The 15,383-nt window shown below is 47.7% G+C and overlaps 1 protein-coding gene across 2 annotated transcripts in view; it reads right to left on the bottom strand.

Annotated features, from left to right (window-relative positions):
* Positions 1–15,383, bottom strand: part of malt3 (MALT paracaspase 3) — a 113,085-nt gene that overhangs the window by 25,607 nt on the left and 72,095 nt on the right. For both annotated transcript variants that reach the window (XM_078429974.1, XM_078429973.1), the window contains exons 10-11: positions 4,130–4,307; positions 2,409–2,483 (exon numbers count right to left, since the gene is read on the bottom strand). In XM_078429974.1, the coding sequence (XP_078286100.1) occupies positions 2,409–2,483; positions 4,130–4,307 (253 nt within the window). The remainder of the gene's footprint in view (positions 1–2,408; positions 2,484–4,129; positions 4,308–15,383) is intronic.

Raw genomic sequence — 15,383 nt, 5'->3', positions numbered from 1 at the left:
CATTTGAGCGTGTGTGGAAATTTGCAACCTATAACCTGACCGACATGTTTCCCTGGTTAAAACCGTTATACTTCGTCAAAAAGTACTCTCGAGGTCATAATAGGCGTGACAGAACAAAACAACAGATCGTTCTTAGTTATCATCAGTCTTTACCAGCTGTGATAAGATGGTTTTGTTGATCTGTGATCATGGCTGGCTCAACCAAGTGGAGCTGGGAAGGTTTTGGACTCAGCAGGGGCGTGGATGTGCCCGAGGCCGGTTGCTGGTAATCAACAAACTCTCAGTGGCAATGGGAGTCAAATATACAACTACAGAGTCGTGCTAGGAATTCCCTGACATTTTATAGACTCGTTAATTTTAATCCTTTGATGCAACTCTTGGGCATGGCAGCAAGGTCACTTGAAGTCCATTGTTCGTGTTCCACCGACAGACTGTCTGAAAGAAGGGTCAGTCTGAAGAAGGGTCTCGACCCGAAACGTTGCCCATTCCTGCTCTCTCGAAATGCTGCCTGACCTGCTGAGTTACTCCAGCATTTTGTGAATAAATACCTTCGATTTGTACCAGCATCTGCAGTTATTTTCTTATACTGACTGTCTGAAAGGTAATTTGCTGAAGTGTATAGGGAATTCTAATGCCAGCATGGAGTTTCTTCATCACCAGCATCGACAGTTCATTGTTTCTACATCTTTGGAGTTTTTCTTCTGCTGGCTTTTACAGGGAAAAGTAGAATTACAGAAGTATATAGAGTTCCTTCCTTGCCACTACGGTTGCCAACTGTCCCGTATTAGCCGGGACATCCTGTATTTTGGGCTAAATTGGTTTGTGTCGTATGGGACATCCCTTGTCCCGCATTAGGCCCGGGAGGCGATGTAGGCCCGGACTCTGTAGGCCCGGGCGCTGTAGGCCCGGACGCTGTAGGCCCCGACAGTATAGGCTAACAGAGTGTGTTCGGGGAGTGGGGCCGAGTGTGTTCGCCGAACGGAGGTTGCGTAGCAACCGGCCTCCCGGCCTGGGCGGCCGCCATCGGTGGAGCGGGAGCACGTTGTCACTGGCTGGGTGAGGTCACGTGGGGCACGGGTGGTGATGTCACCTTTTGTCCCTTATTTGGGAGTTAGAAAGTTGGCAACCCTACTTGCCACCCTCCTCTCCCCCCAAAACTACTGAACCTGAGAAGCCAAAGAAAATGCTAATATATGGATAAAAGTCAATTTTTGAGTGGAACATCAGGACAAACTTAAAGAATTAAGACAAAGTCTGAAGAAGGGTCTCGAGCCGAAATGTCACCTATCCGTGTTCTCCAGAGATGCTGCATGACCTGTTGAGTTATTCCTGCACTTTATGTACTTCTGTGTATTCACCACAACTGGGCTTTTTTTCTACATCAGGACAAACCTGGGCAGGTTTTACAAAGGAGGAAAGAGAGGCAAGTGGGTTCAGGGCGAGATGCTCAGGAGCTGAAATGTGAGGAATAGATCGGGTAGATGCACAGTCTTTTACCCAGAGTAGGGGAATCGAGGACCAGAAGACACTGGTTCAAGGTGAAGGGGAAAAGATTTAATAGGAATCCGAGGGGTAACTTTTTCACACAAAGGGTGGTGGGTGTATGGAACAAGCTGCCAGAGGAGCTAGTTGAGGCTGGGACTATCCCATTGTTTAAGAAACAGTTGGACAGGTACATGGATAGGACAGGTTTGGAGGGATATGGACCAAGTGCAGGCAAGTGGGACTAGGGTAGCTGGGACATTGTTGGCCGGTGTGGGGAGTTGGGCCGAAGTCCCTGTTTCCACACTGTATCACTCTATGACTCTATGACAGTTCGAGACCATTGTGTTTCAAAGGTGAAGAGAATAAATTTGATTAAGACGATTAAGAATTTGATTCAGAGGAACATGGTGATTCCAGGAGCGTGAGGTACAGTGGTCTTCCTCAACTCCAGGGTGATGACAGAGAGTCTTTGAAGCCATGTTCAGAAGCTAATTGGTGGGGACTGAGAAATGGAGACCTGAGGAACTGCAGATGCTGGAATCTTGAGCAGCTCGCAAAGTGCTGGAGGAGCACCGCTGCAGGGAACGGACAGGTGACATATCGTGTCGCAATCCTTCCTCAGACTTCAGGGCGGCATCGTGGCGCAGCGGTAGAGTTGCTGCCTTCCAGTGGATGCAGCGCCGGAGACCCGGGTTCAATCCCGACTGCAGGTGCTGTGTGTACGGAGTTTGTACGTTCTCCCCGTGACCGCGTGGGTTTTCTCCGATATCTTCGGTTTTCTCCCACGCTCCAAAGACGTACAGGTTTGTATGTTAATTGGCTTGGCGGATGTAAAGAGTGACAAAAAGAGAAAAGAAGAGATGGGAAGAGGCGAGGAGGGGGAGGCATTTAGTTCCTGAAGCGAACTCCGGACTGATACTTACGTTGCATATCCATAAACAATGTTCCCAGTGGGAGCAAGTGGCTGTAGATCAGAGGGAAGGTAATCCTGATTATACCTGAAAAATAAATGCAGGAATTTACAAAATGATTGGAGTCTCCCAAACATGTTGATGCTTATATACACAAAATGCTGGAGTAACTCAGCAGGTCAGGCAGCATCTCGGGAGAGAAGGAATGGGTGACGTTTCGAGTCGAGACCCTTCTTCAGACTGGGCCCGAAACGTCAATCTGAAGAAGGGCCTCGACCCGAAACGTCACCCATTCCTTCTCTCCCGAGATGATGCCTGACCCGCTGAGTTACTCCAGCATTTTGTGTCTACCTTCGATTTCGAAAGCATCTGCAGTTTTTTTCCGACACATGTTAATCTTTGTGTAAGGTTAAAGCGACGGAAATGTCAAAGTGTAGCACTGAGACCAGGTGCAGCCACAAGGGCCTCCAGTTGGTCAGGGGGTAGGGTTGTTGTGGTGGAAGGGTGGGGAACTCTTCTTCAATGTTATTCTGGGTGGGGGTTGGTGTGGATGAGGGATCTACAAAACCACCACCTAAGGAGTCAGGATGGCTGGTGGTCGGCTGTGGGAGGCACCCCCCGGGTAACAAAGGGGGGGCGAGGAGAGGAGACGACGTGGCGTCCAAGGTAGGTGATGGCTGGAGGCCCCACAACAGCGGGGACTTGCCTAGTCCAGGCACCGCTTGTAAGACCTGTGCGGCACGGTGGCGCAGCGGTAGAGTTGCTGCCTTACAGTGCTTGCAGCACTGGAGACCTGGGTTCCTTCCCGACTACGGGTGCTGCCTGTACGGAGTTTGTACGTTCTCCCCGTGACCTGCGTGGGTTTTCTCTGAGATCTTCAGTTTCCTCCCACACTCCAAAGACGTACAGGTTGTAGGTTAATTGGCTTGGTAAATGTAAAAATTGTCCCGAGTGTGAGTAGGATAGTGTTAGTGTGCGGGGATCGCTGGCCGGCGCGGACCCGGTGGGCCGAAGGGCCTGTTTCCGTGCTGTATCTCTAAACTAAACTAAACTAAACTAAACTAGAGCATGGACTTTGAACATGGCACCAAAACATGGTGCCTCTTGCAGGCTGCTCAGTGGACTAGTCCTGTACACTTGCTGATTGGGGATGTGGGGTGTGGTGATACTAGGGTTGCCAACTGTCACGTTTTAGCCGGGACATCCCATATTTTGGGCTAAATTGGTTTGCCCCGTACGGGACCGCCCTTGTCCCATTTGAGGCCTGGATGGCGCTGTCAGTCCGGACACTGTAGGCCCAGACTCTGTAGGCCCGGACACTGTAGCCTGGGGACCGCTGTAGCCCCGGACAGTGTAGGCCCGGGCCAACCGCCTAATGGAGGTTGCATGGCAACCCACCTCCCGGCCTGGGTGGCCGCCATTGGTGGAACGGGAGCACGTGGCCGCTGGCTGGGTGAGGTCACGTGGGGCGAAGGGCGATGGCGTCACCCTTTGTCCCTTCTTTGGGAATGAGGAAGTTGGCAACCTTACTAATACGGGACAAGGGCGGTCCCATACAGGACAGACCAAAATGTGGAATGTCCCAGCTAATAAGGGACAGTTGGCAACCCTACTTCCCATTCCCTCCACAGATGTTTCCTGACCCATTCAATGACTGCAGCACTTTGTGGTCTATGCAGATTATGTGTTTAGTTTTGAATATCCCAGGGAGAGGTGTGGAGCTGCGGCCGTACCATTTCCTGCACATGTCCAGGAGGAGAACGTTGAGGGCCGTGTTCTTCTCTTGCATCTTGCACAGGATCTTCTGGACATTGATGCAGCTCTCGGGCCTGTATGGGTTTGGAGCATTGACCGGCACCATGTAGTTCCGTCCTGAGCTCTCGTAGCCGTGCCCGGCGTAGTAGAAGAGAGCTAGGGAAAGAAAAGAAGATAAGAGAAATGCACCCCAGACCAGATCTTCAAACAGAGAGATCACATGCACTACGAAGGTCCTGTTTACAGCAAACATCTGCATACTCTTTCCACTGAGATCACTCTCATCATTAGGGTTGCCAACTATCCCGTATTAGCCGGGACATCCCGTATAATGGGCTAAATTGGTTTGTCCCGTATGGGACCGCCCTTGTAGCGTATTAGGCCCGGAAAATGTAGGCCCGGGGGGCGCTGAAGGCCTGGACACTGTAGGCCCGCAGGCCGCTGTAGGCCCGGAAACTGTAGGCCCGGAAACTGTAGGCCCGGACACTGTAGCCCGGCGGGGGCCACTGTAGGCCCAGAAAATGTAAGCCCAGGTGCCGCTGTAGGCCCGGACAGTGTAGGCTAATGGAGTGTGTTCTGGGAGCAGGGCCGAGTGCGTTTGCCTAACGGAGGTTGCATATCAACCCGCCACTCAGCCCGGGCGGCCGCCATTGGTGGAGCGGGAGCATGAGGCCGCTGGCTGGGTGAGGTCACGTGGGGCGCTGGGCGGTGACGTCACCTTTTGTCCCTTTTTTGGGAGTTTAAAAGTTGGCAACCCTAGTCATCATGCCCCTCAAGACCCCCACTTTTGGATATTTTGTACCATGTCTTTGACGTGCTGCATTGTATACCAATTTTAAAGATGATTTCAGAACCTTCGGCAACTCCAATCACTTAAGCAACGTCTTTTAATTCTGAGGCTGTGACCTCTAGTCCTAGACTCTCCCACTAGTGGAAACATCCTCTCCACATCCATTCTATCCAGGCCTTTCACTATTCGGCCAGTTTCACCACCCTCTGTGAAAAACTGCCCCGCAGATTCTTTTAAATCTTTCCCCTCTTAAATTAAACCTCTTCTCTTAGACACCTCTACCCTCGGAAAAAAGACTGTGACAATTCATCTCGACTATATGTTCAATATGTCCCCCTGTCAAATTTTATAGCAGCCATAATTCAAGTTAGTAGCATTGCTTCCCGGTAACGTATTTAATATTGGTCCTAGTATTCCAAATATAACTACCTACCTTGTGAACCTCATTGAAGACCTTCAGACTATCTATAATCAGAATTTGCTGGACTTTATCTTGCACTAAATGTTACACCCTATATCCCATCTCTGTACACCATGATTGTAATCATGTATAATATTTTTGCTGACTGGATAGCACGCAACAAAAAAGCTTTTCACTGTACCACTGTGGCATTAGTCAGTGGATTGAGGATCCAGCGGGAGATGGAGACAGTATTTACAACCCTGCTTACGTCCCCCACATTATTTTCTTGGCCTCAAGATGTGTGATGTATCATCTGTCTAGGTCCAGCATCAGTATATACTCCAGGCCACACAACACAGAAAACAATATTTTGTTTCCACTTCACCTGTGACATTAAATAGTGACGTCGTGCAATAAAACCTGACCATCGTTCATGGCATTAGATAAACAACTTGTAAATTCCATTTATTCTTGGAATATCATAAAATTGTATTAATGCATAATGATCAAACTGGCAGACTTTAGTTTGCCAATGTACTAGAGACAGAGAGAAATAGTGTGAAAACAGGCAATTTGGCACTGAGTCCATGCCAACCATCGAGCACTTATTTACACTCATTTTTAGATTTTTTTAGATTTAGAGATACAACGCAGAAACAGGCCCTTCGGCCCACCGAGTCCGCACCGCCCAGCGATCCCCGCACATTAACACACTAGGGACAATTTTTACATTTACCCAGTCAATTAACCTACATACCTGTACGTCTTTGGAGTGGCACAGTGGTAGAGTTGCTGCCTTACAGCGCCAGAGACCCGGGTTCAATCATGACTAGGCCTCCTGCCTGTATGGAGTTTGTCCGTTCTCACCGTGACCACGTGGGTTTACCCCGGGTGCTCTGGTTTTCTCCCACACTCCAAAGACGTACAAGTTTGTAGATTAATTGGCTGCAGTAAAGAATGAAAATTGTCCCTAGTGTGTAAGATGGTGCTAGTGTATGGGGATCACTGGTCGGCGCGGACTCGGTGGGCCGAAGGGCCACTGTATCTCCAAACTAAATAAAAAATCTCCAGAGATGCTGCTTGACCCGCTGAGTTACTCTAGTATTTTGTGTCTATCTTTGGTATAAACCAGCTTCTGCAGTTCCATTTTATTACACTGTGAATAAATTGGGCTATGCAGCTGTATACCGAGTAGTTCTTTGTTGTATATTCAATGCAATTTCATGCACACGGGGTCTGGTATTTCTTCAGCTAGAAAAAACAGTCGAAATGCCAAAGATAGACACAAAATGCTGGAGTAACTGAGCGGGACAGGCAACATCTCTGGAGAGAAGGAAAGGCTGACGTTTCGGGTCGAAACCCTTCTTCAGACCGAAGAGAAGAAACGGGTGACGTTTCGGGACAAGACCCTTCTTCACCCTCCCGAAACCTCACCCATTCCTTCTCTCTGGAGATTCTGCCTGTCCTGCTGAGTTACTCCATCTTTTTGTGTCTATCTTCGGTTGAAACCAGCAGCTGCAGTTCCTTCTAACGCAGTTGAAATGGCAATACGTGTAAAACAACTGTCTATCCTCTCAATTGACATAATTCTCCCAACGTTGTCTGCAGAAATGATAGAAGGCAACAAACATGCATGCTTCTCCTTTTCTCCCTCTGCATCTGCCTCTTTCTGTCCATCCCTGTCGACAAACACAGAGGTGAGACAGTAGCAAGCCAGAAATAGTGCATACCACAGGCTTCTGCTGCTGTTGTGCTTCCCATCTCTGTCATTCCAACTGGGGCCAATGCCGGCAGCAAGTGCGCGGAGTAGACGGATGTCTACCCTTCCCATCTCACTGTCTGCCCAGGCTGTCCGATATAGAAAAGTCACGCCTCTTTGAAAGGACCCCTCTCCAGCATTATCTGACCCCTGACGAACTTGCCACTTTCACACACAGATATCACTGCCGACTCCAATCACTTAGACTCTTCCCGTCAAACAAGCTTCACACCAGCGTCTCGCTGCCTTGGTGTGAGACACAGAACCTGGAGTACTGTGTGCAGTTTTGGTCTCCAAATTTGAGGAAGGATTTTTAAAAGAGTTAGAGATACAGCGCGGAAACAGGCCCTTCGGCCCATCCGGGTCCGCGCCGCCCAGCGATCCCCGCACACTAACACTATCCTACACCCACTAGGGACAATTTTTACATTTGCCCAGCCAATTAACCTACATACCTGTACGTCTTTGGAGTGTGGGAGGAAACCGAAGATCTCGGAGAAAACCCACGCAGGTTACAGGGAGAACGTACAAACTCCGTACAGATGGCGCCCGTAGTCAGGATCGAACCTGCATTCGCAGTAAGGCAGCAACTCTACCGCTGCGCCACCGTGCCGCTAGGATATTCTTGCTATTGAGGGCGTGCAGCGTAGGTTCACCAGGTTAATTCCCGGAATGGCGGGACTCAATGGCGGGAATGGCGAGCTCAATGTGTTGAAAGACTGGAGCGACTAGGCATGTATACACTGGAATTTAGAAGGATGAGAGGGGATCTTATCGAAACATATAAGATTATTAAGGGGTTGGACACGTTAGAGGCAGGAAACATGTTCCCAATGTTGGGGGAGTCCAGAACAAGGGGCCATAGTTTAAGAATAAGGGGTAGGCCATTTAGAACGGAGATGAGGAAAAACTTTTTCAGTCAGAGAGTTGTGAATCTGTGGAATTCTCTGCCTCAGAAGGCAGTGGAGGCCAATTCTCTGGATGCATTCAAGAGAGAGCTAGATAGAGCTCTTAAGGATAGTGGAGTCAGGGGGTATGGGGAGAAGGCAGGAACGGGGTACTGATTGAGAATGATCAGCCATGATCACATTGAATGGCGGTGCTGGCTCAAAGAGCCGAATGGCCTACTCCTGCACCTAATGTCCAATGTCTAGAACAGCACAGGCCCTTCAGCCCATGATGTCTATGCTGAACATGATGCCAATATAAACTATAAACTAATCTCATCTGCCTGCAAATGATTCACATCCTTTGGGAAGAAGGAAAACTATAACGTCCAGTTTCTTCCCTACAACCATCAGTCTATAAACACTACAACCTCCAAATAGGCTCTGAACTATATAGATGTATTTGTCTATTTATTTGTTTGTTTTATATATATCCTAAACTTTTTGTTTTCATTATGAGGTTTACAGAGTATTATGTTTATATATCTGTTGTGAAAGCTAGATGCAGGAAAAATGTTCCCAATGTTGGGGGAGTCCAGAACCAGGGGCCACACACAGTCTAAGAATAAAGGGGAGGCCATTTAAAACTGAGGTGAGAAAAAACTTTTTCACCCAGAGAGTAGTGAATTTGTGGAATTCTCTGCTGCAGAAGGCAGTGGAGGCCAAATCACTGGATGAATTTAAAAGAGTTAGATAGAGCTCTCGGGGCTAGCGGAATCAAAGGATATGGGGAGAAGGCAGGCACGGGTTACTGATTGTGGATGATCAGTCATGATCACATTGAATGGCGGTGCTGGCTCAAAGGACCAAATGGCCTCCACCTGCACATATTTTCTATGTGTTGCTGAAAGCAAGAATTTCATTGTTCCGTTTGGGGACATATGACAATAAAACACTCTTGATCCCTCCATTCTCTGCATATCCATGTGCCTATCTATAAACCTCTTAAACGCCACTGTCATATCTGACAATATTGCTATTAAGACAGACTTGCTCCCAGCTGGGGGAAGGGTGTTTAGTGCTGTTGTTAACACTCTTTGCAGGAACGAAATGGCAGGGAGAAAAAAAAGCTGTGTTTCACTTTCCTCATCATTGTTCATCTCCAGGTTGAAGATCCACTGGTGCCAGGATGTCTCCATGGTGGAGGGAAGTCAACTGGAAGGTAGGATGTGGTTCAGCACATACTAGACAACATGCCTGATCGGCATTAGGAACATGAGCATGTCTAAATAAAAATTAGTCAGGTGGTGGCACCATTTGGGAACTATATCTGTTTATTTTTGTGGCATCTTTAAAGTGTTGAAATATTCTGGCAGCTTCAGTGGTGTTTTAGGCTTGCTGTTGTTCAGATGTGGCATTGTGCTGTGTGGAAATTGGCTGCCACTATCTCTATCACAACATTAGCAACACTTCAGAGTATCCAGAGTTGAGAAAACACATGGTATGTGCCACTTCATCGACAGACTCAAAATGCTGGAGTAACTCAGCGGGTCAGGCAGCATCTCTGGAGAACATGGATATGTGACGTTTCACAGAGTGCTGGAGTAACTCAGCGGGTCAGGCAGCATCTCTGGTGAAAATGGATAGGTGACGTTTCACAGAGTGCTGGAGTAACTCAGCGGGTTAGGCAGCATCTCTGGAGAACGTGGATAGGTGACGTTTTAGGTCGGGATGTTTCTCCAGACTGAAGAATGGTCCCAACCCGTAAATGTCACCTATTCATATTCTCCAGATGCTGCCTGGCCCGCTGAGTTACTCCAGCACTTTTTGTCTACCAGTGGTATAAACCAGCATCTGCAGTTCCTTTTTATTACATAAAGTGCCATATCTTGCCTGTTTTTGCATATCTATATGCTAAACTCTCGTTTGTTTGTTTGTTTGTTACTGAACTACAGCCAAAGCGGTACACGATAGCGCGACAATTTTAGGCCCACCTTACTCACCGTCGCCCCTTTGGTGCTACAGGAAGAAGTTTCATGTTACATTTTTAAAGTTATTCACATTTTGAAGTTTAAATCTATCTCCTCGGGAGAGGGGGGGGGGTGGAAGGTGGGAGGGGGAGGAGGGAGGATAAGGGGGGTTGAGAGGGATGGAGTGGGGGGAGGGGAAGGGGTGGAGGGAGGGTGGAGGAAGAAGGGAGGGGGGGAGAAGGGAGGGGGAGGGGAGAGGAGAGGGTGCTGCACCAATGCAGGTGAGGTTTGGGCCCAACGGGTCCACTTGGTCTAGTTTGGTCTTCAATGGGAAATGTAATACCTGTGCATTCTTATCCAGCTGGTGATGATAGATGGTGGAAATGTCAATGATTAGACGTTTCCCCATGGTGGAAATGTCAATGATTAGACGGCATAGCTTTAAGATGAAAGGGCAAACTTCAAAAGATAGGTGTGGGGCAAATGCCTTTAAACTAGGGATGGGTGCCTACAATATGCTGGGTGGGAGAGGCAGATACCATAGAGGTGTTTAAGAGGCTTTTAGATAGTCACATGGACATGCAGGAAGAGGATATTAGTTTGTCTAGACATCATGTTCAGAATGGGCATGGTGGGACGAAGGGCCTGTCCCTGTGCTGTAACCGTGGGCAGCACGGTGGCGCAGCGGTAGAGTTGCTGCCTTACAACGAATGCAGCGCCGGAGACAGGTTCGATCCTGACTACGGGCGCTGTCTGTACGTTTGTACGTTTGTACGTTCTCCCCTTGACCTGCGTGGGTTTTCTCCGAGATCTTCGGTTTCCTCCCACACTCCAAAGACGTACAGGTATGTAGGTTAATTGGCTGGGCAAATGTAAAAATTGTCCCTAGTGTGTGTAGGATAGTGTTACTGTGCGGGGATCGCTGGGCGGCACGGACCCGGTTGGCCGAAGGGCCTGTTTCTGCGCTGTATCTCTAAATCTAAAAAAAAATCTAAACCTTTTATGGAAGACAGACACAAAAAGCTGGAGTAACTCAGCGGGCCAGACAGCATCTCTGGAGTAAAGGAATAGGTGACGTTTTGGGTCGAGCCCCTTCTTCAGACTGTTCTATCTCCTGACACCCCATCTTTGTTCACCTCGCTGGACATTTCTTTCCTTATCATGAATCCTTACCAACTCAACCGGCGACTTGCTATGGCGAGTTGAAATGGCAAGCCTCTATTTCTAATCTGTAGATCAATATCAATACATCACGCCGACAAGTTTAGACTATGACTCAGCCCACAGTCTTCTTGGAAAGTCACCTCAAGCTCTGCGTCAAAGCCCCTCCATCTGTTTCTCTCCTTTACCATTGGGCACATTACTATACATAGAGAGGTATGTGTACATCCCTTGACGTGAGGTTAATGGGCTGTTTGTCATCGACCTTGTCACCCCAGCAGCATGTGCCTCAAGTCTGGCTGAACATGTCCCAACGCTCACACAGCACAACAAGGGCGAAGTCTCAGCACACCCGTGACAGAAAGGACCACAGCAAAGATACTAGAGGAGCAAGAAGGACCACTCCCATGAAATCGCCTGTACTGAAGTGTAGTACGCAAAGGAGCGTAACGGCCGCCATTTTAGTAAGCAAAAGCCGCCGTTTGCTATGCCTCTCGCAGTGTAATCAGTGTTTTGGGTGAACAGTATGTGTGATGATATCATTACAATAGACAATAGACAATAGGTGCAGGAGTAAGCCATTCGGCCCTTCGAGCCAGCACCGCCATTCAATGTGATCATGGCTGATCATTCTCAATCAGTACCCCGTTCCTGCCTTCTCCCCATACCCCCTGACTCAGCTATCCTTAAGAGCTCTATCTAGCTCTCTCTTGAATGCATCCAGAGATTTGGCCTCCACTGCCTTCTGAGGCAGAGAATTCCACAGATTCACAACTCTCTGACTGAAAAGGTTTTTCCTCATCTCAGTTCTAAATGGCCTACCCCTTATTCTTAAACGGTGGCCCCTTGTTCTGGACTCCCCCAACATTGGGAACATGTTTCCTGCCTCTAACGTGTCCAACCCCTTAATAATCTTATACGTTTCGATAAGATCTCCTCTCATCCTTCTAAATTCCAGTGTATACAAGCCTTACACATGGTTCTTAGTACCTGAACTGATGTACAGCACTTTGGTCAACGTGGGTTGTTTTTAAATGTGCTATACAAATAATATTGACTTGACTTGATTAAAATGCTTGATTAAAATGCAGAATATATCTCATCTATCAATTCACAGATTGTTGTTACTTTTCTTTTTAAATGTTTCTGCAAGTTTCTGCCCACTAAAATGGCGCCATGACATACTACGGTTTTTACGGTCGAGTGGTCTATCTTGCTCCTCTAGTATCTTTGGACCACAGTGCACCGTTTCTTCAGTCCTCACTTGGAGCTAGCTAGAACCAAAGCATCTTCAATCTTCCGTCAGGTCAAGTAGCAACGAAGATTCCTCAAGAATGTCGTGGCTGTGCGGTTTAGTTTAGTTTCAGGATACAGCATGGAAACAGGCCCTTCGGCCCACCAAGTCCACGCTGACCACCCTTACACCAGTTCTCTCCTGCACACTAGATCATCCACAATCAGTACCCTGTTTATGATTTCTCCCCATATCCGTTGATTCTGTTAGCCCTAAGAGCTTTATACAACTCTCTCTTGAATGCCCACGAAGGAGATCAGTCTTTCAGATGAGACATTGTTCATAAGTTCGAGCTTAAAGCACTTTCACATCTGAGGTAGAAAACACTCCAGCTTTAAAGACTTGAGCACAAAACATAGGCTAAGGCAACACTACAGTAGTTTAGTTTAGTTTATAGATACAACGCGGAAACGGGCCCTTCGGCCCACCGGGTCCGCGTCGACCAGCGATCCCCGCACATTAACACCATCCTACACACACTAGGGCCAATTTTTACATTGAAGCCTGTACGTCTTTGGAGTGTGGGAGGAAACCGAAGATTTCGGAGAAAACCCACGCAGGTCACGGGGAGATCGTACAAACTCTGTACAGACAGCACCCGTAGTCGGGATGGAACCCGGGTCTCCGGCGCTGTAAGGCAGCAACTCTACCATGTTGCCGAGGGACAGTTGGATGACTGGCACAATATTGGGCACAATATTTATGCCACGAACATAAGTCTTTAACAGAATATCACAAGGCAGACTGAAATGTACTTCTGTATCTGCTTTCACGGGCTTCGAATGTCAAAAAAGCTTTTTTCAAATGTAGTTACTGCATTGCCTGCAGAGTTTCACAAAGAGTATTTTGAATAAATAATCTATCTTCGTGCAACTTGCTGAAGCATAAATATTGGCCAGGACTCGAATGAAAAATTCATCATCCTAATTCACAATAATGCAGTAGGATCTTCTGCATCTTCTTCAAGCGTAAAGGTAGAACCTCAGTTTAATATCACACCTGTATGACATACAAGCTACCATGCAGCTGTCTTCTCAGGTCTCTTTCAGTCAAACCCAAAACGTCACCTATCCATTTTCTCCAGAGATGCTGCCTGGCCTGGCTGAGTTACTCCAGCACTTTGTGTCTGTCTTCAGCAGTGACGGTGACGTATAATATTAAAATCACAGGAATCAATCTGGTGAACCTTCTCTGTACTCCCTCTATGGCAAGAATGTCTTTCCTCAGATTAGGAGACCAAAACTGTACGCAATACTCCAGGAGTAGTCTCACCAATGCCCTGTACAACTGCAGCAGAACCTCCCTGCTCCTATACTCAAATCCCCTGGCTATGAATGCCAACATACCATTCGCTTTCTTTACTGCCTGCTGCAGAAGACAAAACAAAACAAAAACTAACATTGGCATCCTTTTAATGCTGTAACTGACCGTTAGCCCGGAGTTTGTGAACAGTTCTCAGAAGCAGGGTTTGAAAGTTCAGCTTTAATGCATTCTTAAAACAAAGCCAGGACTAGCAGCACAACAGAAGACATGGGCCACCTGCCCTGGACCAAACATCCATTACAGGCAGCTGCCCTGCAAAGGGCACAATATCCAAAGCTTGCTAATATTCCAGTGCACACTCTCCACAGCTCGATTGCACTGCCAGTGAAAGATGGCTCTTTTGCTTCTCTTAATTGTTAATCTTCCTGCTCTCCGAGGGTTATTTTAATGCTGTGCAGCATTTTAATCTGAGCTCTCAGCCAGAATTGATCTTTGAGCCATTGTGATGGTATTTGTACGTGGATGTTGATGGGCATTGAAAGCTAACTAGGGACAACTGTCTTGGCTGCACTCGGGATTTTGGCCTGTTGTTTTGCACTAATATTGTATTGTCATGTTGTCTATTAAGTACTGTGTTTACAGACCTATATTCGACCTGAAACGTCACCCATTCCTTCTCTCCAGAGATGCTGCCTGTCCCGCTGAGTTACTCCAGCACCGTTACGCTGTTGCAAGTGAGAATTTCATTGCTCCGTATTGATACATATGACAATTGAAAGCCCTTGACTCTTACTAAGACACATAGAGAATAGGTGCAGGAGTAGGCCATTCGGCCCTTCGAGCCAGCACCGCCATTCAATATGATCATGGCTGATCATCCAAAATCAGTACCCTGTTCCCGCTTTCTCCCCATATCCCTTGATTCTGTTAGCCTTAAGAGCTATATCCAACTCTCTCTTGAAAACATCCAGTAAATTGGCCTCCACTGCCTTCTGTGGCAGAGAATTCCACAGATTCACAACTCTCTGGGTGAAAATGTTTTTCCTCATCTCAGTCCTAAATGGCCTATCCCTTATTCTTAAACTGTGGCTCCTGGTTCTGGACTCCCCAAACATGGGGAGCATTTCTCCTGCAACTAGCTCGTCCAATCCCTTAAGAATGTTATATAAGAAAATAACTGCAGATGCTGGTGCAAATCGATTTATTCACAAAATGCTGGAGTAACTCAGCAGGTCAGGCAGCATCTCGGGAGAGAGGGAATGGGTGACGTCACCCATTCCCTCTCTCCCGAGATGCTGCCTGACCTGCTGAGTTACTCCAGCATTTTGTGAATAAATCCTTAAGAATGTTATACATTTCTGTAAGATCCACTTGATATTGGTGACGTCAACTGTTCAGATCAACACTGCTGGGGACACTGAGATGATATGCAGTCTGACAGTGTCCAGAAATGGACAGTCTGAAGAAGGAGGACAACTCAAAATGTCACCTGTCCATGTTCTGCAGAGATGCTGCCTGACCCGCTGAGTTACTCCAGCACTCTGTGTAAACCAGCATCTGCAGGTCCTCGTTTCCATATCGTGACAGGGTCCAGGGTGGGTGATTGAAATGGTATTGGTGAGGGTGTGCAGGGAGGGGAAAGTGGGCACGGGGTTGGGGTTTTTTTTCATTACTCAGCCCAACGTGCCAATGTCAAAATGTAACC

Source organism: Rhinoraja longicauda, chromosome 38, assembly GCF_053455715.1.
Source record: "Rhinoraja longicauda isolate Sanriku21f chromosome 38, sRhiLon1.1, whole genome shotgun sequence".
NCBI lineage: Eukaryota > Metazoa > Chordata > Chondrichthyes > Rajiformes > Arhynchobatidae > Rhinoraja > Rhinoraja longicauda.
The sequence above is the reverse complement of the archived record's forward strand: the minus strand, read 5'-3'. Positions and strand labels throughout refer to the sequence as shown.